Below are 21633 nucleotides of genomic sequence, written 5' to 3' on the forward strand. Positions count from 1 at the left end.
ACAGTGAGTCCGTAAATGACTGCAGAGGCCAATTCTGGATCCACATGTCCTTGCACAGTTGGGACATCGGTTTCCGGGCGGGAGTTGATCACGGTGAGGGTTTGCCAAACTTGCCTTCCTCTTAGCTCGTTTTTCCTTTTTGTCCTGAGCTTGTGCTTCTTCAAAGTGCATGACACCTTTGGTAAAGGCTGTTCTCCAGTTGGAGCTCTCGCAGGCCAGTGTTTACTGGGAAACGCTAGCTCTTTTGGTATAGTATGCCTATATTTTGTGAATACATGTTGTACAAATGATGGAAAAACTTCAATAAACTACAAAGCTTGCTATGTATACATTCCTCCGTCCCTGGGACCTATCAGTTACGAATTCCCTGGTCCAAAAGGGAATCCAAGTATGAGTCATTCTGTCATGCAGAATTGAAGCTTTTCCTTCCATTTTGAGTAGTTGCAAGAAAAGTGCCAATCTCATTCAATTTATTTAACAGTTACAATATTTGCTTTCTCATTATGGGTACATGCAGCTTGTGGGAGCTGATTATGTGCACCATATCTTTGCATTATCTGCAAAGAGTAGCGATTGGGGCCGGCAAGATACTGCCACTGTAAAATGTTCATAACTGCATTGCTTTGCTAGTCTTTTACAAGGCAGTTTCAATTTATTACAGATGGTTCCGATTTTTGCCCCCTAAGGCTATGCAGCCCAGCATTACTTGAAAATATAAACCTCTCTGAAGGCCATGCTCCTTCTGAAGAAATGTGCATGGAGAGAAGGAGGCTGCACACGTCAAATATGCTCTTGGGACTGTGGCTGTTATTGATGCGCCAGGCTTGCTCATGGCCACCACATGAACCCTTTACAATTGCACAACTTGGGAAGGAAGTCCCATCACTTTCCACCAGAGCTACTCCCAAGGGGGATTCTATTGCTTGGATAAAACTGAAGCTGCAGGGAAAGCCTGGATCTTGAGCTGAGTGGCCTCTGCCTCGGCTCTTTCCCTATTTCCAGGCCGCCCACGTGAAGAGCAGGCGACGCAAAAGCCGTATTCAGGACAGCCCCAGTTGGTTAGATCCCTGCGCATAATGATCCCTGCGTCGCAGGGGCGCCTGGACGAGATGACCCTCAGGATCCCTCCCGACACATTTTATCGAAGGGGCGAGCTCCGGCCTGCGCGCACGAAGATCTTTGCGGGGCCTAGGAGCACGCCTATCTGATAGCTCGCTGCTCCTTCCCGCCAAAAGGAAGGCGAGGCACAGCTGGCGCTCGCGGCCGTACCCCCCCCCCGCTCCTCATTCGCCGCCGAGACGAGAGCTGACGTGACGCGCGCCGTCAAGCAGAGCGCGCGCAAGGCGCTGCACAAGGCGCCTCCCAGGGAGGCCGGGCGAGCGCTAGCCGAGAGAGGGAGAGCGCGAGCGCCGCCGCCTCCTCCTCCTCCTGGACGTGGCGCCCGCCCCCCGGGCTCCTCCTCGCCGCGGCGCTGCCACGGCCGGCGAGAGATGTTCACCCGCGCGGTGAGCAGGCTCAGCAGGAAGCGGCCCCCGTCAGGTAAGGTCTCTCTCACGCGCGCAGCTGCTTTCCCGCCTCGGAGAGCAAGCAAGGGGGGTCGAGCTCAGGGCGGCCGCGGAGCGCGAGGGGGCACAAGCGCCGCGTGCTCGCCCTGAGGGGGTGGGACTGCTGCTGCCGCCGCCGCTGCTATCCGAACTCGCCTCGCTTTCCTGAGGGGGCAGCTCCACTTGGGCGGCTCTTTCTCCTCGGCTTCCCACACGGGAGGAAGCCTCTCGCGGTGGGTTTTGCTTCTCGGCCTCGAGAAAGAGAGCCGAAGGAGGGTAACTTTCTGCAAAGTAAAAGAAGAAGAGAGGAGGAGGAGGGCAGCAGCCCGAGGAAGCGTGCAGCCGAAAGAGGAAGGCGCGCCGCTGGGGTTTGGGCTGTCTGGCTAGCGGTTGCCAGGCGGCTTCATGTTAAAAGAGGAGAAGCGAGGGAAGGGAGCGAGGGACGAAGAGAACATTCGTTTCTCGTCCCTGTTGGCCGAAGAGCGGGATTGTCAGGACCCATCTGAAGAGCGGGGCATCTGGAAATGGGAGGTGGAAGAAGCTCCGCTTTGGCTTGCAGATGCGCCCGCCCGCCGGCTCTTGCTCGCGCCCGGGACTGTGAGTCAGACGACGGGCTGGCTTCGCTCCCGCTGCTGTTACTTTTGTAACCACCGAGGAGCTTCGAAAGGAGCCCGGCACCCAGGAGGAAAAGGTGGCGCCCGATGCCACTGGTCTGCACGTCCCTTTCAAGGGAAAATGCGTCTCATACGTTCAGCAATGAATAACAAGAAGAGACCCAAGTCAGCTGATTTGGACTTCCATTGGAGGCAGAAAGAAAGCTTTGAAATAAGAACGTATTTAGGGAAGGAGGGGTGGATGTCAGAATGAGCGAGACCTGCTCCATTCTCTCAGAAGTGAATTCCCACAAGCTTATTCATTAAGTCTGGGACATAATGGAAAACATTGCCTTACCAAAAAAAAAAAAAAAAAATGCAGATAAATCCAGTTTGTTGCTAAATGTTTAGACCTGTCTCCTTTGAGCAGCTCCCTAAAATCCAATACTTTATTTCCTGCCATCTTAAATCTGACTATGTTAACATGAAATAATGAACATTGTCTTTAAAAGTATTGATGGTGAAAGTTTTAGTTTGGGATTATGAAGTGTAGATCCTGATTACCAAAAAAGATTTGACTGATCCCCTCTTCTTCTTTTACACTGGTTCTGGAACAGATTGGTTCTTTTTTAGAGTTCCTGTTTAACAATGCTGTTTTGCATTGTTTCTAATCACATTTTAAAGTTTTTGAGGAGTCGCAGTCCCAAAGAACCTGCCTTGGATTTAAACCCCCGGTTGTACACAGTATTAACAGAAAACTATAACTATAACTCGTTTAATCTCACTGTAAACATGTGATACAGTGACAATAAAGTATTTCTATTCTATTCTTTTGAAAATCTTCCTTTGACAATGCTGACTGATTTATTGCTCATATTATGGATTATGAAATGAAATACTTTATTGTAACTTGTACAACTTGTATACAGTGAGATTACACGAGCATCCCCACTCAGCTCTCTTAGTCTTAATTCCCCTCGTTTACTGACACACACACACCTAACCCAAACGTCAGTTGCCCTTTTGTTATCTTTTCATTCAGTAGCCTAACAGCTAGAAGCTGTTCTTTACTCTGTTGGTGCAACTAATCATGCTTCTAGTTACAGGTAGGTAGCTGTGTTGGTCTGCCATAGTCGAAACAAAATAAAAAATAAAATAAATCCTTCCAGTAGCACCTTAAAGACCAACTAAGTTTGTTATTGGTATGAAAGGACACTTTCTATTGTGGACTAGTAGAAGAAGATCATCAAATGTTGGTTGATGTTGTTCTTTCGCAATACTCTGAGGAAGTGGAGTCTCTGTTGGGCTTTCCTAACCACCTGGGTTGTATTGATTTTCCAAGTAAGGTCTTCACTGAGATAAACTCCTACGAATTTAAAGGAAGAGACTCTTTCCACACAGCCCTCCCCAATGTACAGCGGGGCTAGTTCTCCTCTCTTCCTCCAAAAATCCAACACCATCTCCTTTGTCTTGCTGATATTAAGGTGCAAGTTGTTCCCTAGGCACCATGTAGATATTTTTTGGACCTCCCATCTATATGCTGATTTGTCTCCACCTGTTATTAAACCCATTATGGTAGTGTCATCTGCAAACTTAATAATTGCAGTAGACGGTTCAGATGATACACAATCACATGTATACAATGAATACAGGTAGGGACTTAGCACACATCCCTGTGGTGTGTCAGTGCTGATTTTTAAGGAATTGGATGTTACATGTCCAATCCTCAATGTTTGTGTCCAATCTATCAGAAAGTCTTTAATCCATTCACAGATGGTAGAAGAAAGTTTCATGTCAGTCAGCTTTTTAATAAGGATGTCCGGAAGGATGGTATTAAAAGCAGTTCTCGAAGCTACCAACATGAGCCTGACCAAACTGCGGGAGGGAGTGAAAGACAGGCATGCCTGGTGTGCTCTGGTCCATGGGGTCATGAAGAGTCGGACACGACTGAACGACTGAACAACATAATCAATAAACAACATCCTGACATAGTTCTCCGGTTTCTCTAGATGACTTGCTGCAAGATGAAAGGCGGTAGTTATTGCATCATCTGTGGACCTATGAGGCATAAAGTCCACTGATTTGTTTTTCTTACAATTTGAAAGGAGTTTCCCCAAATATTCAGCCTAAACTCAGTATTACAATTCTAGAAACATTCATCTGAAACTCATATAGAAATAGGACGCTTTCTATTAATGTCTTTGGATTAGGATCTTAAATCTATTCTTGCTCTTCATGAATTCCAACTTCTTCACAGCAGCTTTTTCAGATAGTGCTTATTTTCCCTCTAATGTTTTCCGTAGCTTAAATGCTGTATTCTCCTGTCTTTTCTCATATGTCCCCAATATTTTCCAAATACTTCCAAATCATTCCTACTTGTTGCTATTCCCTGAATCTTTTTTCCAGTTTACTGCTATCTTGAAATTTGATGTCTGAGTTTGATGTCCAATTAGTTTTATTTTATTTTTATCTGCTTTGAAAATAGACTGCCTCCTCTTATAATTTCATTGATTTGAAAAATTCTGATTAATTTATCTTAACCCAATAAATAGTCTGTATGAATAGTTGGGCTGCAAAGAGCAAACCAAACCAAAGCACTCTGAGAAGTTAGGGGTTGAGATGTGTCGTGTTATAATATTTGAATTCCGCTTTGTGAGAAAACCTAGCTTTAAACCTAGCTTTAAAAAAAGTTTGTTTTAAAAACATGAAATGTATCTTCAGAAGGCTCACAAATATGCTACATGTGCAGAATGTCTTTTAGGTTTCCTTCCTCATAGTTAAAAGTGGAAACCAATGATTCAAAAGAGGATGTTTGGGCTTGTAATTTGAGCAAACCCAGACATTCAAAACACAAGCTACTGTAGCTCAAATGTCCTTTAGAAACTACAGCTCCTAGAAGAAAATAGGCATTGGAACGTCTCAAGTGATTATTATCTACATGGAAAGTAAGAGGAATTTACCTCTTTAGTTGTACAGCTGTAAATGACTTTCACCATGGGTTATTAATTCCAAGCTGAAGTTTGCAAAGGAAAGGGTATTATTATCTTAGAGAAAGCTGCTTATTATCATTAACATTAACTGTTTGTCTATTTGCTTGCTTTTCAGCTTATTTTTTTGGGGGGAGGGGTAGAGATGTAAGTAATGAGAAAAGATAATTTAAGAGCCAGCTTGAAATAGCCAATAGAACTTTATGAAGTTCTGTATTCACTTTGTTAAGTTCTATGACTTACACCAGCTTCTACTTTGAAGAAGACAGCCTAGCAGATATCAGTGAGATTTACATCTAGATACATGTGCTGATTATTGCAGCCTCACTATGCACACTTACATGGAAGCAAGCACCATTGAACTTAATGGGTCTTATTTTGAAGTCAACCTGTAATTGTACTGGCTAAATAAAGAAAAAATCCTTTTGAGTTATAGTTAGGCAAGTGAGCTCAGTTATGAATACCACCTGTTTTAACTTGTGTCAGGTGCACAAATACTTTTGACAATCCTGTCCTATGTCTTGGATGCTTGCTTTCTCACATTTAAGATGAGCAACTGTACTTGTGTAATGTGCATTCATGTTGGTGATTATCATTTTGTAGTCAGCAAGAAAGGCATTCTCAGCTATCATATGTTTACTGGATGGGATCCTAATCATACAAACATATTGAACTATGGTTTTTTTTAGTGTAATTATTATTTGCACAGACATGGAGCCCATGTGTAGAGGATTCTGCACAGGGCTCAAAAGAGGATTACGCAGTTGCATGTGTGAGTGGACAATGGGTCATTATGGGGAATGGGAAGTCCGTATGTACACCCCTTATCCCCATCCAGTCCCCCATATGTCATGTAACTAAGTAGAAAAAGGGGAGAGGGCTGGAAGGGTAGATAAGAGGCATGCACATCTTTCCCGCTGCTGGCAGTGGTCTGTTGCCATAATATTTATATAGTCAAATACAAGGTAAATCTAAAACACAGTGACCCGATCTACTTAAACTAACTTGGGAGTAAGTAGCATTTATATCTATGTGGCTAACTTTTTATTAAATATGCATAGATTTGCACTGCATAAGTTCCAAGTAGTGAATCTTTTTCCCCTTCCCTACTCGGAGCATCATAACAATTAGATTTGTGTGAGTTGTTGGTGCTCGCAACCCCCCCCCCCCAAAAAAAACAGGATAGTTGTTTTCTGTAACCAGTGAAAGTTTTGGTGAAAAATTGTATTAGATAATTTGCTATCTAATTTGCATTTTTAGAGGAAGAAAATATTTTTTACAGTTAGTATCCTGTAACCAATGAATGTTCTAATGCAACTTTTTGTTAGATAATCTGCTAATTTGTTGCAGATTTCAAGGAGGAAAATTATTTTTTTAACAGTTAGTATTTAGCAGGGTAAGAGCTCAATTAAAAACCCAGCATCTGCCATTCTAGTAAAGGACAAAACAAACAAAGGCAGATCCAGCAAACGATTCATTCCAACAGTCGTTACTGCTGGGTCAATTTTTCCTACTAATCAGCTTCCCAGAAAAGAATAAACAGCTTCCTGAGATACATCAACCAAAGCAAGTAAGCACTCCCATCAGAAGATCAAAAGCTGAATCTAAATGAAAATATGAAGCACTTCCATATATCATTATTCTTGGCATTCAGTAACTCTTTAATAGCCAAACAAAGGAAATAATCAAATCTTAAAGGAGTACTTTGATCCTCTATCTGTCATCTAAAATGAGAGAAACTTTGAGAAGCACAAGCTCAAAGCAACTACACATATTCCTGTAGTCTGCTCCTATGAAATCTGTTTTGTTTTTGCCCAGAGTAGATGTATTCATCTGAATTTAGCATTGTTGTGTTCAGGCCCTGAGAACTTCTATACCTTAAAAAGTTGTCTCATTAACTTAATGACCTTTCTGGCACTATACTGCAGGGATGGAAGAAGCTGCGCTTTGTGGTTTGTTAGTGTTATTAATTTTATACCCCACCTTTACTGCCTCACCCCCTACCTCATTTTCTCCTCCTAACAACCCTGTGAGAGCTTAGGCTGAGAGATGGTGGCTGGCCCAAAGTCACCCAGTGAGCTTCGTGACTGGGTGAAGGTTTGAACCCTGGTCTCCCAGATCCTAGTCCAACACTTTCTCAACTTTGCATCCCCAGATATTGTTGGACTGAAGATCCCATCATCCCTGACCACAACCCCCATCATCTTTGACCACTGGTCTTACTAGCTAGGGATGATGGGAGAGGAATAGAGGGAGGGAGAAGGGAAATATGTCTGGGTGCAGCCACCTCCCCATCTTCTCACAATGTGTCAATGTCATTTTTTTCTCTGGTGGGAAAAACCCATCATGCTCACACGCAAAAATCCTGCATTTGCAGATTATTATTATTATTTGCTAAGCTCAGTAAAGAGGTCAGCACCTTCCCTGAACAGTGAAGCTTTAGCAGGCAGGCAGCTTCCTCAGCACATTGGACCCTTTCTTCTGTGTAATGATAAAAGGAATAATTAATCAACCTCATCTATGTATAGTCTACAGCAGCTTTCTGTAAGCATTTAAAAAAATCAATGACTTCAGCAACCAACAGGACTTGAAAAACACTCATTATAATTTCTTTGCAGTCTCCTCATACTCAAAGAGGTTCATAAAAGTTTTGACCATGATAACTTGGTTATTGTTTATTGCCACCTTGGTGTAGTGACTGTTGTGACAGATTATGACTGGAGACAGACAGACCCACACTCAGCCATGAAGTACACTGAGTGACCTGTAAGGTGGTAAGAACTCTTTGAAATCAAGATGTAAAAGGAACTGGCACTGTGCCACATATTACTTGTTCTGCATTTGTTAGAGATCGAACCTTTAATGTAGCAGCACCCAAACTTTGGAACTCCCTGCCTGCTGACCTCAGGCCAGCAACTTCACTCTACTCTTCTCAGCACCTGCTGAAAACATTTTTCTTTAGGCAAGCCCGTAAGGACGTGTAGAATGTCGACATGTGCTTTAATCTGTTTTTTAGTTTCTTGTTGATTTTAATTTTTTTTAAAAAAATATTTAAAATAGTTGCTTTAAGCCTTTTTTTACTGATAATTCTATTGTTTTATTCTTTTTGCTGAGGTTTTATTACAACCGAGCATCATCATAAATCTCGTGAAACAAACAAATAATTTAATAAATATGAGAGAGCAATATAGGGTATTAGTTGTGCATGTGAGATTCACCAAGCTGCAGCAACTACTGTAGGGGATGCTCACTTGTCAAGAATAGAGGGGAAATTGCAGGAAAATATGAACTACAGGGCAGCTGGAGGAGGAGAGGGCACAGAGAATGAAAAAACAGCTGGGTGTGGAGGGGGCCCTTCTCCCGTCCTTCAGACCCCTGGGAAACTCAACAAACCTGCTGCACCTGGAACTGGTGTGGAGTGTATAGCTGAATGGGACACAGCTGTGGGGAGCCTGAGGAAGTACCATACACCTGAGGAAGTACCATACACCTTGGTCCTGCCCATAAAGAGCAGGTCTGGAGTGAGAAACTATTATTATTATTATTATTATTATTATTATTATTATTATTTATTTATTTATTTGTACCCTGCCCATCTGGCTGTGTCCCCCCAGCCACTCTGGGCGGCTTCCAACAAATATTAAATATATTAAAATGTCACAGATTTAAAAACTTCCCTAAAAAGGGCTGCCTTCAGGTATTTTCTGAATGTCAAGTAGTTGCTTATCTCTTTGACCTCTGATGGGAGGGCGTTCCACAATGCGGGTGCCACTACCGAGAAGGTCTTCTGCCTGGTTCCCCGTAGCTTTGCTTCTCGCAGTGAGGGAACTGCCAGAAGGCCCTCGGCGTTGGATCTCAGTGTCTGGGCTGATCGATGGGGGTGGAGATGCTTCTTCAGGTATACAGGACCAAGGCTGTTTAGGGCAATGTCCACTGGTTCCAGGAACTCTTCTCATTGTGAGACTTTTGTGGGTCAGCTGAGAGTTTGTTTGGATCCTGGGTTGAAACCCGGAGACTGAGGGAAAATGAACTGAAATTTATTTTTATATATTAGTAACTTTGTATCAATGTAACCTTTTTAAATGTTATATTTTTGTAACATTTTGTTTAAGTTGTTCAGTTTTCTGTATACCTCTTAGAGATATTATTAATATATTAGGTGGTATAGAAATTAAATGATCAAATCAAAATGTGCAAACCGTGCATTTTAAAAATGTGTAGTGAGCAAAAAAAAAAAAAAAAAGTTTGTGTCCACTTTCTCCTTCCGCAGCTTCACCATTTGATTGCTGCCCAAATTCATGGCTTTAGGAAATGTAATGTATGAATAAAGGGAGGTGATCTCTTGTTGTAGGAATTTATTCTTCTCTAATGCCACTTATGCCATATCCAGTGCTAGGGCAGTAAAAATGTTTGCTCACATATGAATATCCTGCCAAAAACAGAAGCTAGTTTTAAGAAATAAATTATTATATTTTGGGAATGCAGACAAGTCTCTCCTTACAAGTGGATAACTTCCAGACAGTACTGGAGTCTGTGTAGAGTAGTTTATATCTGACTGTCAAGTCTCCACATGATTATGTATATCCCAAGTCTTCAGTGCTAACCAGCAATTGCTGTTCTTCATTCTATGGTGTTCCGAAAACTAAGGTAATTCATAGCATTGCCACCTTGGGTGGTGGTGGGTGCAATCCTGCCCCTGTGCCTTTAGCAGCAGCATGCCATGCAGAAATGTGGCTTGGGAAGCCTTTCCTAGCATGGATGTAAAGCAACGGGGAAAACTTTATTCCGCTTTATTTTTCCATGTCACACTGCTGTTACAGCATAGCAGGTAAAAATAAAAATCTGGCAAATAATTCAGTTGGAATAGCACAGTTGGTAAAGCACGAGACTCTTAATCTCAGGGTCATGGGTTCAAGCCCCATGCTGGGCAAAATATTCCTGCATTGCAAGGGATTGGAATTGGATTGGTCCCTTCCAACTCTACAACTTTACAATTCTTTGATACCAAAGTTTGCTGGTTGAGTAGCCGGCACCCTGCAGCACACTATGCCTTTTTCCATAAACGGAATAACAAATGAAATTGCATTATATGATCAGACTATAAGCCTCACTTGACCACTGTTGCAGGGTCTCAGGCAGAATTTCCCCACCCAGCCTTGCCACTTGAGATGCCTGAGAGTGAATACGAGGCCTTAGAATCACAGTAGGCTGCCTTTAAACAAACAGCACTGTTTTGTCCATCAAGCACACTGCTGTCTAGTTCAACGGGCAGGCAGATTTCCTGTGTCATGTCTGGTTTGATCTTGATTTGAGTTGTGTATTTAAGCAGAACTTTTTTCACTGAATCAGTAACCAGCAACAAAGAGATTCTAGTTTTAGAGAGTGGAAAGGCACTACTTTAGCAATAGGCTAACCTTGTCCCTGTTGGCAAGTACAGTCAAGACATCCACTCAACCTAATGGGATGCCTAGAGAGAGAAAGAGACGAAATCCCCACAGACTACAGCAGTACAGATGTAAGCTACAGCAATATAGTGTAGCGATCACTGTCAATCACACCTATCTGACAATCCCATTGCACCTCAACCACCACCACCCCACACACATCTAAAGTAAGGGAACCAAATGTTCATTTGTGGAACTGCATGAGAAAAAAGTTTTATGTAATTCCAGCCAGCTTTCCACTAAAGCAACTTATAGCTGCATCATGCACCTCCCTTCCCCTTCCCTAAAAAACAAAGCCTCTTTCCTCCCCACACCCCAGCACACACTTGCACATGGGTCTCAAGGTCTTAATTTTGGAAACGGTCTTGGCATTTTACCAAGCGTTGTCTCATAGGTTCGGTGTGTGTGATGTAAAGCAGATAGCAGCATTGACAGTTTTGCAGCAGAGCTTGGAGACAGTTTGTGGTACAGTTGTGAAATGAATGAACTTATTAAGATAGTAGTGTAATAAAAAAATAAAAAAGATAGTAGTGCTTGTTTTTTGTTTTAAACTTGCTTGTAAATTACTGGCTTACATGGCAATTTAACACATTTCAAAACTGCAGAACGGAAAAGGTGCTTTTTCCAGTTTGTCTATGCCTGTCCAGGGCCATTTTCTCACCTTCCTTTTGGGGAGGGGCTAATATAACTCAGCAGCAGAGCACATATTATGCACAAATAAGGTTCAGTCCCTAGCATCTCCACTGAAAAGCATCAGGTAGGCGTGCTATGGTCCATGGGGTCACGAAGAGTCGGACACGACTGAACAACAACAAAGCAGATGATGGAAAAGATCCCTGCCCGAAGCCCAACAGATTTGTCGCTTGTCAGAGTTGACAATACTGGGATAGAGGGACACATAATCTGATCTTGTATAAGGTGGCTTTCTGTGTTCTTATGATGCTACAGCATCTTGAAGGCCTTGAGCCAGGATGCTTGGGAGCATCAGGAAGCCTTTGATCCTGAACACAGAGGTCTGTGGGCTATTCAGGGATAAATGATACTGCACTGAAATAGAAGCACAGCATGAGCTTTCAACAGCTTTGGTTAAACAGTCCCAAAGCTGGCCCCCAGTGATAGAGAACACTTCAGTGCTTATAAGAGAGGGCAGAGATGTGGAAAAAAAATATTTCAATCAACTTTATTTCTAATTTTTCAGAAATAAACGACAGCGACAGCAAGCCAAGCAGCAGCCACCAAAGTTTAAATGGCACTACAAGATGGGCGACATCGCTAGAACTTTTACTGGAGGATCCAGAAGGCGTCAAGAGATTTAGGGTTGCTACCTTAATTACTACCACCTACATAGGCTTCCATACTGTTTCCAACAATATGGTGTAGACACAATGTAGAATTAAGTTGTATTCCTTCGTTTCAAAGAATTTAGATAATAATTGATTCTGAGGTTGGCTTGAGTAAAATTTAGTGAGAATAAAATACTTGAGGGTCATTGGCAAAAATTGTTAAGGTGATAACTTCTTTCTGGACTGATTTCCGTCTTGTTTGACAAGCATAGCTGTCAACTTTTCCCTTTTCTTGCGAGGAATCCTATTCGGAATAAGGGAATTTCCCTTAAAAAACGGGGAAAGTTGACAGCTATGTTGACAAGAGGTGTGTGAAGTGCCAAGTTCCGGTCTCTAAAATTGTGGCAGGAATCCTTTTTTTCTGCCTGAGTTCCTCTGCGGGTGACCTTTCAGGGGCCACACACTAGTTGAGGGTGGGGTAACAGATGTGACGCTTAGCTTCAGCCAGTAGATTGCAGTCTAGCCATGCTCAAATTAGAGATCTCTACATGCCCATCTCCCCATCCATGCAAGCTAGAGGGATTATTATAGTCCAAGGACACATTCTAGCCAGCCGAAAACATGAGCCTGGCCAGTGAGGCATACAGCATGGGGAGAGGGGGTGTGGCCTGGGGAGAATGATGAGGGCCAGATAGAGAAGCCTGGAGGGCTTCGTTTGGCTCATGGGTCTGAGGTTGCCCACCCCTTCCATCAGACCTTCCAGTTAAGATAATACAGGTTGAGTCTTTTAAAAGAGGCCCCATGGAACATGTGTACTCTGTATCCACAGGGCCTCTTTTAAAGGACTCACCCTGAAGTAAGAGAGGCTAGCAAAGTTATGATGATCTGGTTTTTTTTTATTATCTAACAGCTCTCTCTTTTCTTCAGGAGTTTTTAAAGAAAGAATTTAGTGAAGAAAATGTTTTGTTCTGGCTAGCATGTGAAGAGTTTAAGAAGATAAAAGATGAGAAAAAGGTATTGTCTTCGAAACCAATTTGACTGAAAGATTCCATTGTAGTCTTGAGGCATACAAAGCTATCAGGTATGCTTCGAAATCCTGTGAATATATGTAGAAAATAATACGACCTGTTTCTCTTGTGTTTCTCTTGAGGTATCATAACCTCATTGGGGGTGAGGTAAAAACATGATTGCAGATGAGGACAGAGTTTTATGGATGACATAGCTTATCGTTCTCCGATTCTTTTTAAGATCAAAGAAGTATATTCAATTCTTTTTACTTAATATATGTCTAAAAAGTCTGTAGGATTTCCTTTTGCTACATATTGAAGTGCATTTGTTGCTGTGGTTTCTTGGCGTGACATTCATTATTCCCCTTTCTCCTGCTTTAGCAAACCCACAGATGTACAATATTGAAAAATAAAACCCTTGCTTAGTAAATGTGACCTTCTGTTCACAGATGCAAGCGAAGGCAAATGAAATTTACATGACTTTCCTGTCAAGTAAAGCTTCTTTTCAAGTTAATGTTGAAGGGCAATCCCGTTTGGATGAGTCAATATTGGAAAAACCTCACCCTCTAATGTTTCAGAGACTTCAAGACCAGGTAAGGTTCAGGTGGCTAAGAAGAACACTGAACTAAAAGGGACACAAGGTCCTGCTAGCCAGGGATAATGGGAGTTGTAGTCCATAAACAGCTGGAGACCCAAGTTTGAGAAACACTGGTGTAGGTGCACCTCCACAGTGATTAATCTTCCCCACACAATTTGCCAAGCATTTTTTAAGGCACTTTATTGAAAGTTTATGGGAGAAGGCAAAGGCTTTGGGAGCCTGGAATTATTTTTGTGGCTCAGAAGCTGATATATGTCAAAAAGTGTATTTGGAACACCGGCAATGGCTCAGGACCCCAGGGGGAGGCCACCTCTTCCTATATGAACTAACTCGGACCCTGCAATCATCATTTGAGGCCCTTCTCCATGTGGCAACTCAACAGGAGGTCCAGAGAGTGGCAACATGAGAACAGTCCATTTCAGTGGTGGCTCCTCACTGAGGTTCACCTGGCAAGATCAGTACATATCTTTAGGTACCAGGGGAAAACATTTATTCTCTGCCAGGCCTTTGGCTTTTAATTACCTATGGCCTCCTTTAGTGAGTGTGAGGTTTATCCTGCCTTTAAAAAATACCGGTACTATTTGCTTTTAGGTTTTCCTCTGTTTTGTTTTATGCTGGCTTCAGTGTATATGCTTGTTTGTTTATACATTGTTATACATTTGAGTTACTTTTGCAAAAAAAGCAACTAATAAGTTTAATAATAAATAAATGAATAATAAAAGTTACCTAGTTTTGTTGGAAGTGCTAGATCTCACTAATGCTTATGGGGTGGGGGGGAATCATTCCAAAGCAATGATATCAGATGTTCTGTACCCATATGCATAAAGTGGTAAAGGATTCTTTAGGTTGTTTTTTCTCAGTCATGAGGACCAGAGACTTTATCTGTGTGTAATTTTTTTAAGTTTTAAAAAGCTTGAATTTGTATATTTTGTGCTAGGAAAAATTATGCTGTGCTGTACTGCAGTTTCACAGTCATACCAGTTTCTGCAAACAGATTAATCATGGAGGGAAAAGCAAGGCTCAGAACCCCAACCTAAGCATATTTACTCAGAGGTAAATAAACTTCCAAGTAAATATGCCTAGGATTGCAGTAAATAGGCTTATATGCCTAGCAACATTCATACTGTTTATCTACATAAATCTGTTTCATTTGCAGGGTCTGTCAAATGGTACTCATTACATTTAAAGCAACAGAGAAATACCGCAGGGTGCTTAGAGTCAGTGCTTTATATTGCTTTATATTGGTTATGAATAGTGTCCAGTATCTGACATAATGAATTATGAGAGTTATGAACATATTTCTCATGAACCATTTATTAGGACCAAAGGACCAGCTTTTATTGGCTGCATTTGGGTAATCATATCTCAGCTTACTAAGCCCAGATATAAATGAGCCTTAAGGCTGAGCTGCAGCAGTTCACTGCTTCCTTCAAGCAAGCTGGGGAACAATGCAGGAAGTTGTCCATTAACAATAGCGTTTTCCTCCCCCTGAACCAGGAAACTATGCTTAACAGCATCAAAATAGCATATTAAACCATGGTTTGAAGTTGGTATAATATCCTGAGTTGTTCCAAAGCTGTTAACCACAGTTTTACCTGTTTGGAAGCTATAGGGAGTATAAAGCCTTCCTAATTTTTTTCGCTGCTTGCACAAAGGGAAGGAACAAAGGGGTTATATATGCAGCCAAAATACACATTCCATATCTTGGTTTATTAAGCAAAGATATGATTCTTCAAGCTTATTTAGTGTTTCCCCCCAATCTTACTTCATCACGTTAAAAGAGTAAAGATATCTAGCCTACCTCATGCGCCTTGGACAAGTGCAGTAAATTTTTAGCCCTGATAAGCTCTGTTTAGAAAACTAAATTCCTAGCAATTCACAACACAACTCACCAAGGACAACATGGTGATTGCCCCTCCATGGTCCAGTTATGTCACTTCCCTTCTCTCCGACTCAAGTGAATGAACTGATAAGATGGAGCTCAGGCAGGCTTTAAGGTTTGTTTGTACAATTGTCCAAATTCAAAAGGCACAAAGATACAGGAAGCTGACACATCACTCATTTGAAGGGTGAGTAGGACTAATTATATTTGCCAATTTGAGCTAGGAGAGATTCTGCACTAAAAAGAAAGATGGCGGAGGGCATGCATGCTGAACTTGATTTACCAGCGAGTCATATTTGAGCAAATACTTCCCATTGTAACATTTCAAACTGTTAGCCTGAACTGTGAGAGGCAATGTGTGTGTGTGTGTGTGTGTGTGTGTGTGTGTGTAAAATAATTAAAAATGAAAGAATGCCTCTCCCTTTCCTTCATGGAGGTCCTAATGCAGGATAACATTTTAAATTTAGAACACCAAATTTTAAAATGTAGCAGTTCTTTGTAAGCTCATTTAGATGGTTATTAGAAATGCAAAGGTTGTGTTAACGGCTGCCAGGACAGCCTTTGGTTAACAATTCTCAATATGTGTAATGACCTGATTCTATTACATATGGATTGGGCCCCATCACCCCTTCTGCCACATCTTTTGCTGCAATGGTGAGTGGGAGGGCTGGATGCCTTGGTGGCTCCACAGAGCCCCCCTGTTGGTGGTAGAAGGTTTGAATTGCATCCTTAGTTTGTGCCAGCTTGAATTCTAGTTGCCTTTTATTTTTTAAAAAGGTAATCCCATGCAATAAAGTATCTTTTGTGAGGTGTGGGTACAAACCAATACCCAATCATATATAATTTAGTAAAGCAATTTTTAACAGTATCAGAGAGCACAGAGCTCAAAGCATTAAAAAAAATCAACAAATATATTTCTTAGTGCTACCTTATTACATTATTTGTTCAGGTCAATAAGGCAATTAGAAGCTGCAGTTACATCACCATTCCTTTTCCAAGCTGTGTTACAGAGTCCCAACACCAAACTTGTGTGCATTTAAAAAAAACAAAAAACAAGGAATCCATTGTTTACAAGTTACGTTCCCCGCTCCTGCTTTAAATGTGACCACACACCCCTCCAACTAGTATTGGAGAAATCCCCACCATTGCTCTCATATTTCAGATGCTGCCCTTCTCTGACCTGAAACTAGACTGTGATGCAATCCCACAGGTATATTTCTAGCATGCTCTGAAATCATTTCCTTCACCATTAACTCTGCTCCCTGATGAAACTGACAAGCTGAAAGTTTTACCAATGCTGTCAGTTGTGTGTGTTTTGAGTACTAGTGTGCATGATATTTCTGCTATACATATAGCACCCCTGGAAGGAGCCCCCTCCTGCCTAAACTTCTCCCATCATCATTGGAATGGCTGAGGTAATGTCTCTAGGGAAGACTGTATACTTTTTAATTGAAAAAAACGGCATAAGTTGTGTCAAATGTTATCACAACAACCCAAAATCACAGATGTGCAGTTCACAGCAGTAGACCAACTAGTTACCTAGTTGAGAGGGGTTTGAGGCCTGAACATTATATCCATGTCTTGATACGACAGTTTTCTTTCAACAGAAGTTTGTTACATTAGATGTCCATTGAAAAATGTGGTTTCATAGCAGAATCTGTTGTTGCACAAATCCTATCTTATGATCTCTGTCATATGATCTGTTGAACACTCTCTTTCCTTCCCTAATACAAACATTCAACCATGTTTGCCTGGTGTTTTGCTCAATGTATCCTGAGAACTTTGTATACAAAAAAGTGCAACAATGATGAACAACATATCCTCTAGTCCCTCAATATGATATCTTCATTTGGCAATCACTAAATGTGGTATACAAAAAGTGTTACACTGTTGAAGAATAATATAATACTCTGGTTCCTCAATATGATACCTTTATTTGGAAGTCACTGGATGTGGCAGATTAGAAAGGCTTCCTTTTGCTTAAACTAAATTACAGCTTCGAGGCATCTTAATGGTTTGAAAATAAGCAGCAGCACCAAGCTCCTTATCTGGTAATCATGATGTTTTAGCTGAAACACAAAAGATACATGTTAATTTAAAAGTTGTTGCTATATGGCTGAGTTGTGCTGAGTTCCTGCAGCTGTGGGATGTGGGTGGCGCTGTGGGTTAAACCACAGAGCCTAGGGCTTGCCGATCAGAAGGTCGGCGGTTCGAATCCCCATGACAGGGTGAGCTCCCATTGCTCGGTCTTTGCTCCTGCCTGCCTAGCAGTTCAAAAGCATGAAGTGCAAGTAGATAAATAGGTACCACTCCGGCGGGAAGGTAAACGGCGTTCCCGTGTGCTGCTCTGGTTCGCCAGAAGCGGCTTAGTCATGCTGGCCACATGACCTGGAAGCTGTACACCAGCTCCCTCCGCCAGTAAAGCGAGTTGAGCGCTGCAACCCCAGAGTCGTCCATGACTGGACCGAACGGTCAGGGGTCTCTTTACCTTTACCTGCAGCTGTGGGCTAAAAAAGAAAAGAAAAAGCTTGCAGTCTATTAGCCATATACAGTCATACCTCGGGTTATGATGGCTACGGGTTGCGTTTTTTAGGGTTCCAAATGCGACAAACCCGGAAGTATTTACTTCCGGGTTTCGCCGTGTGCGCACATGCAGAAGCGTTCTGCGCAGAAGCGCAATATCGCGCTTTGGCGCATGCGTGGTATCGCCGCTCAAGTTGCGGACTTTTCGGGGTGCGAATGGCACCTCAGAATGGATTGTGTCTGCAACCCGAGGTACCATTGTATATGGTGTTTTAGAAACAGACTTCATGAAACTTCTGTTTCCGTTTTCTGCCTATGAGATTTTGTTCCCAATTTGGATTGCGAATACAAAACACTCCTTAATAGTTCAGTGACTCTAAGCACTTTGCAATGAAATCCACCAGAACTACTCTGATTATTCTGCAGCTAGAGGGTTATATAGGCTTCTATTCCACATCCATTACTATTTCATTTCTCTCAGATTCTCCTTTTCCAAACTCAAATTCAGTTCTCCAATTTTCTGAAGCAATTTGCATCTCCCCTTTTTTAAAAAAGAGAATTCTTGTGAAAAGTCTTTAGCATTTAGTGCAATTTTCTCTCAGTAAACAGATTTTTGTATGCAGTGGTACATTGAATGCGTCAGACCTGGGTGATATCATTAACTGTGGACCATTCAGCAGGCTGCTGTGAGAGATTGATGAAGCACTTTGGGGGCAAAATCATTCAGATCCATGCTGAACTTGAGGCCATAAGAGGTCCCTGGAGTACCATGCAGTTCCAGCCTGTGGGATCAGTTTCAGTTATTGCAGCCTGGGGACATGAGCAGGACACTTGCAACATATGCACACAAAAGCTCATACCAAGAACAAACTTACCGTAGTTGGTCTCTAAGGTGCCACTGGAAGGAATTTTTTGTTTTGTTTTGTTTTGACCTCACTACATGAGGGACTTATGCCCAGCACCCTGAAAGAGGTGATGGTATGAACTTTCCTGAAGAGAAGTGTCTGTCTCTTTCATTAGTTTAAAATTAAAAGCATTCCTGAAATATACTGTTCCTGGCAACCTTGATGAATTGACGATGATTTTAATTCTACTGTTTTGCTATTTTCTTTGTCAGTCTGAGCTAGCAATATGATGCTGCCAGACCATTTATGGTATGGTTTTGCAGCATCTTAACAAGAAAATACAATAAGGTGTTATTATTGTTATGTCTCTCTTTTATTAGAAAATAAAAGAAAGTGATAAATAAATGACTGGTTTTAAATAAGCTTATGGGGCTCAAAAATGGCAAGCATGATAGGACATATGTGCTGGGCTTCAACGGCCCCCTTTTACAGCAGCAGGTGTTGGTAGAATATAGCTGCATGTGCACACAGAAAACACACGGTACTCCTGATGGTGTGACAAGTTAATTGCAAGTCAGTGGCCATTTCACTTGCAACAATGATTGGGTAGTACTTGGAGCCACCTGTCTGGAAACAGGCAAAGTTAGACTTACCTGTGGGTTGCAGCAACTTTGTCGGTTGCTCATAAGTTGTTGTTTGTTTGTTTGTTTGTTGTTTGTTGTTGTTGTTATATATAGTTATTTATACCCCGCCTTTTCCCCTGACCGGGCAATAAAATGATTACAATAAAAACAGCAGAGCACCAGACCTTCAATTAAAAGCAGTTCATTCCCAAAAGCCCATTGGAAGGACAGCAAGGAGGGAGCCAGTCTAGCTTCTCTAGGGAAGGAGTTCCAAAGTCTGGCAGTAGCTAGTTGGCTTACTGCACTACAGGGTGTTAGGAAGGCTGTGCCAAGATGGAACTTCCAGTGAGTGATCTAGGATAAAAGAATAGCTGGATACTGAGCCAAATCAAAATTCAGTTATTATTTATTTTTTAAATTTATATATTGCCCTATACCTGGAGGTCTCAGGGCTGTTCACAGAACAAAATCAGAATATAAAACCACAATATATATAATCAAAATAAAAACAACAACCCAATAACACCCCCCCCCCAAGAGCCACATTTTAAAAGGGCATAGGATGTCAATCAGATCAACCAAAGGCCTGATTAAAAAGGAATGTTTTTGCCTGGTGCCTAAAAGTGTATAATGAAGGTGGGAGCCACTGCAGAGAAGCCCCGTTCTCATGTTGCCACCCCCCCCCCGGATATCTGTAGGAGGAGGCACACAAAGAAGGGTCTCAGAAGATTATCTCAGGGTCCAGGTAGGTTCATATGGGAAGAGGCGGTCCTTGAGGTATTGCGGTCCTGAGCCGTTTAAGCCAGCACTTTGAATTAATGTATTTACTTAATAATAGTGTTTAGGAAGTCTCGTACTTAAAAAAAACACTAGTAAAACAAAGCTCTCATTTTTATTTTTGATTTTGCAGTAGTTACTTGGTTGCATTTTGGGTTATGCTGTTCTGGCTAAGTTCAGCAGTGGGATATTTTCTGCATAGGATGCAAGACAAATCATAATGTGACAGAGTGGTGTCCTGTCATTTATCTGACAGTGGCCAAATTGGATTGTTACAAAAAGGAATAGCAGTATATTGCGCCATACACAGTACTCAAGATGTATTTTTTTTAAAAATGTGATATTGCAATACTACTACTACTACTACTACTAATAATAATAATTTTATTATTTATACCCCACCCATCTGACTGAGTTTCCCCAGCCACTCTGGGTGGCTTACAACATATCTCAAATCATAATAAAAGCACCAGTCCTTTAAAACTTCCTTAAACAGGGTTGCCTATTGCATACTTTTAAGATATGTAGGTATCCAACAAATTCTAAATATATTTTATTTGGGATGGCTATTGTGAGGTAATAGTAACAACATATTCCCCTTAGTTTATAGTATAGCTGACACAGATTTGTTCTTTTCATTTAATATGTTGAATTATGGTCTAACAGTTTGGGGACTCATTGAAGATCTCTGTTGTACGACCTTCTTAGTTTCTGTATTTCAAGGCTTTGTTTCATCTAGATTGTTTTCCCTGCCCCCACCTTCAGATTTTCAGCCTCATGAAGTACGACAGCTACAGCCGCTTCTTGAAATCAGAAGTATTTCTTAAGCTGAAGCAGACCGAAGAACAGGAAGAGAATTTACCAGATGCTCAAACTGTAGCGAAAAGAGCTTCTAGAATTTACAACACATGATTGAAACAACAACAAACAATAGATCCCACTGAGACTACAATAAAAACCAAATGAGTTCTCAAGAATTGTCTATGAGGTTAACACAACTGCATTTCAAGCGTGGAAAACATAGAACCCTGTTAGGCGATGCTTAACGTTCGTTGCTTGAATGACATAACTGTTTTTGCATAATGGCTACTACCGAAACCCTTGGCCAAGGCAGTTATACTAAACCCCCTAAAAGGACTGAAGGACTCAAGAGTAATCTGTGAACAGAAAACTCGGTTATTTTTACCTTCTGGTTTTTATACCGTTCCTTGTGAATCATTGTTTTTTTAAAGTGGGGATGTAGCATAAAATTGTGATGAGTTTAAAAACACAGGTAGGATGAGGGAGAGGCAGTATACCTGTTTTTTAAACCACTCTTAGAGCCTGGTGTAAATAGACTTTCCACTTTTTAAGCTTTAACTGTTATTTGAGCGGGTTCAAATTCTGCCTAAATTTTGCTTACACTTTAGTAAAAGAAAATGAATTGAAATATTTTTTTTCCTGATACTGACAAGAATTGAGAAGCCTCAGTTAAGGGAAGCACAAAGGCAGAAGACTACATGTATTCATCTGAGGCATTAGTTTCAA

The 21633-nt window shown here is 41.6% G+C and overlaps 1 protein-coding gene across 2 annotated transcripts; it reads left to right on the plus strand.

Annotated features, from left to right (window-relative positions):
- Nucleotides 1-1287: 1287 nt before the first annotated feature.
- Nucleotides 1288-21024, plus strand: RGS10 (regulator of G protein signaling 10). Of its 2 annotated transcripts, none has more exons than XM_033149524.1 (5): nucleotides 1288-1539; nucleotides 11767-11885; nucleotides 12779-12865; nucleotides 13308-13451; nucleotides 20872-21024. In XM_033149524.1, exons 1-5 carry the CDS (start codon nucleotides 1491-1493, stop codon nucleotides 21016-21018), a joined length of 546 nt encoding a protein of 181 aa, XP_033005415.1. In that variant the 5' UTR covers nucleotides 1288-1490; the 3' UTR covers nucleotides 21019-21024. The 2 variants fall into 2 exon arrangements, with proteins under 2 accessions (XP_033005415.1, XP_033005416.1); XM_033149525.1 differs by lacking the exon at nucleotides 1288-1539 and adding an exon at nucleotides 4939-5082.
- Nucleotides 21025-21633: the final 609 nt, after the last annotated feature.

The sequence above is a fragment of the Lacerta agilis genome, chromosome 5 (genome assembly GCF_009819535.1).
Source record: "Lacerta agilis isolate rLacAgi1 chromosome 5, rLacAgi1.pri, whole genome shotgun sequence".
In the NCBI taxonomy this organism is placed as follows: Eukaryota; Metazoa; Chordata; class Lepidosauria; order Squamata; family Lacertidae; genus Lacerta; species Lacerta agilis.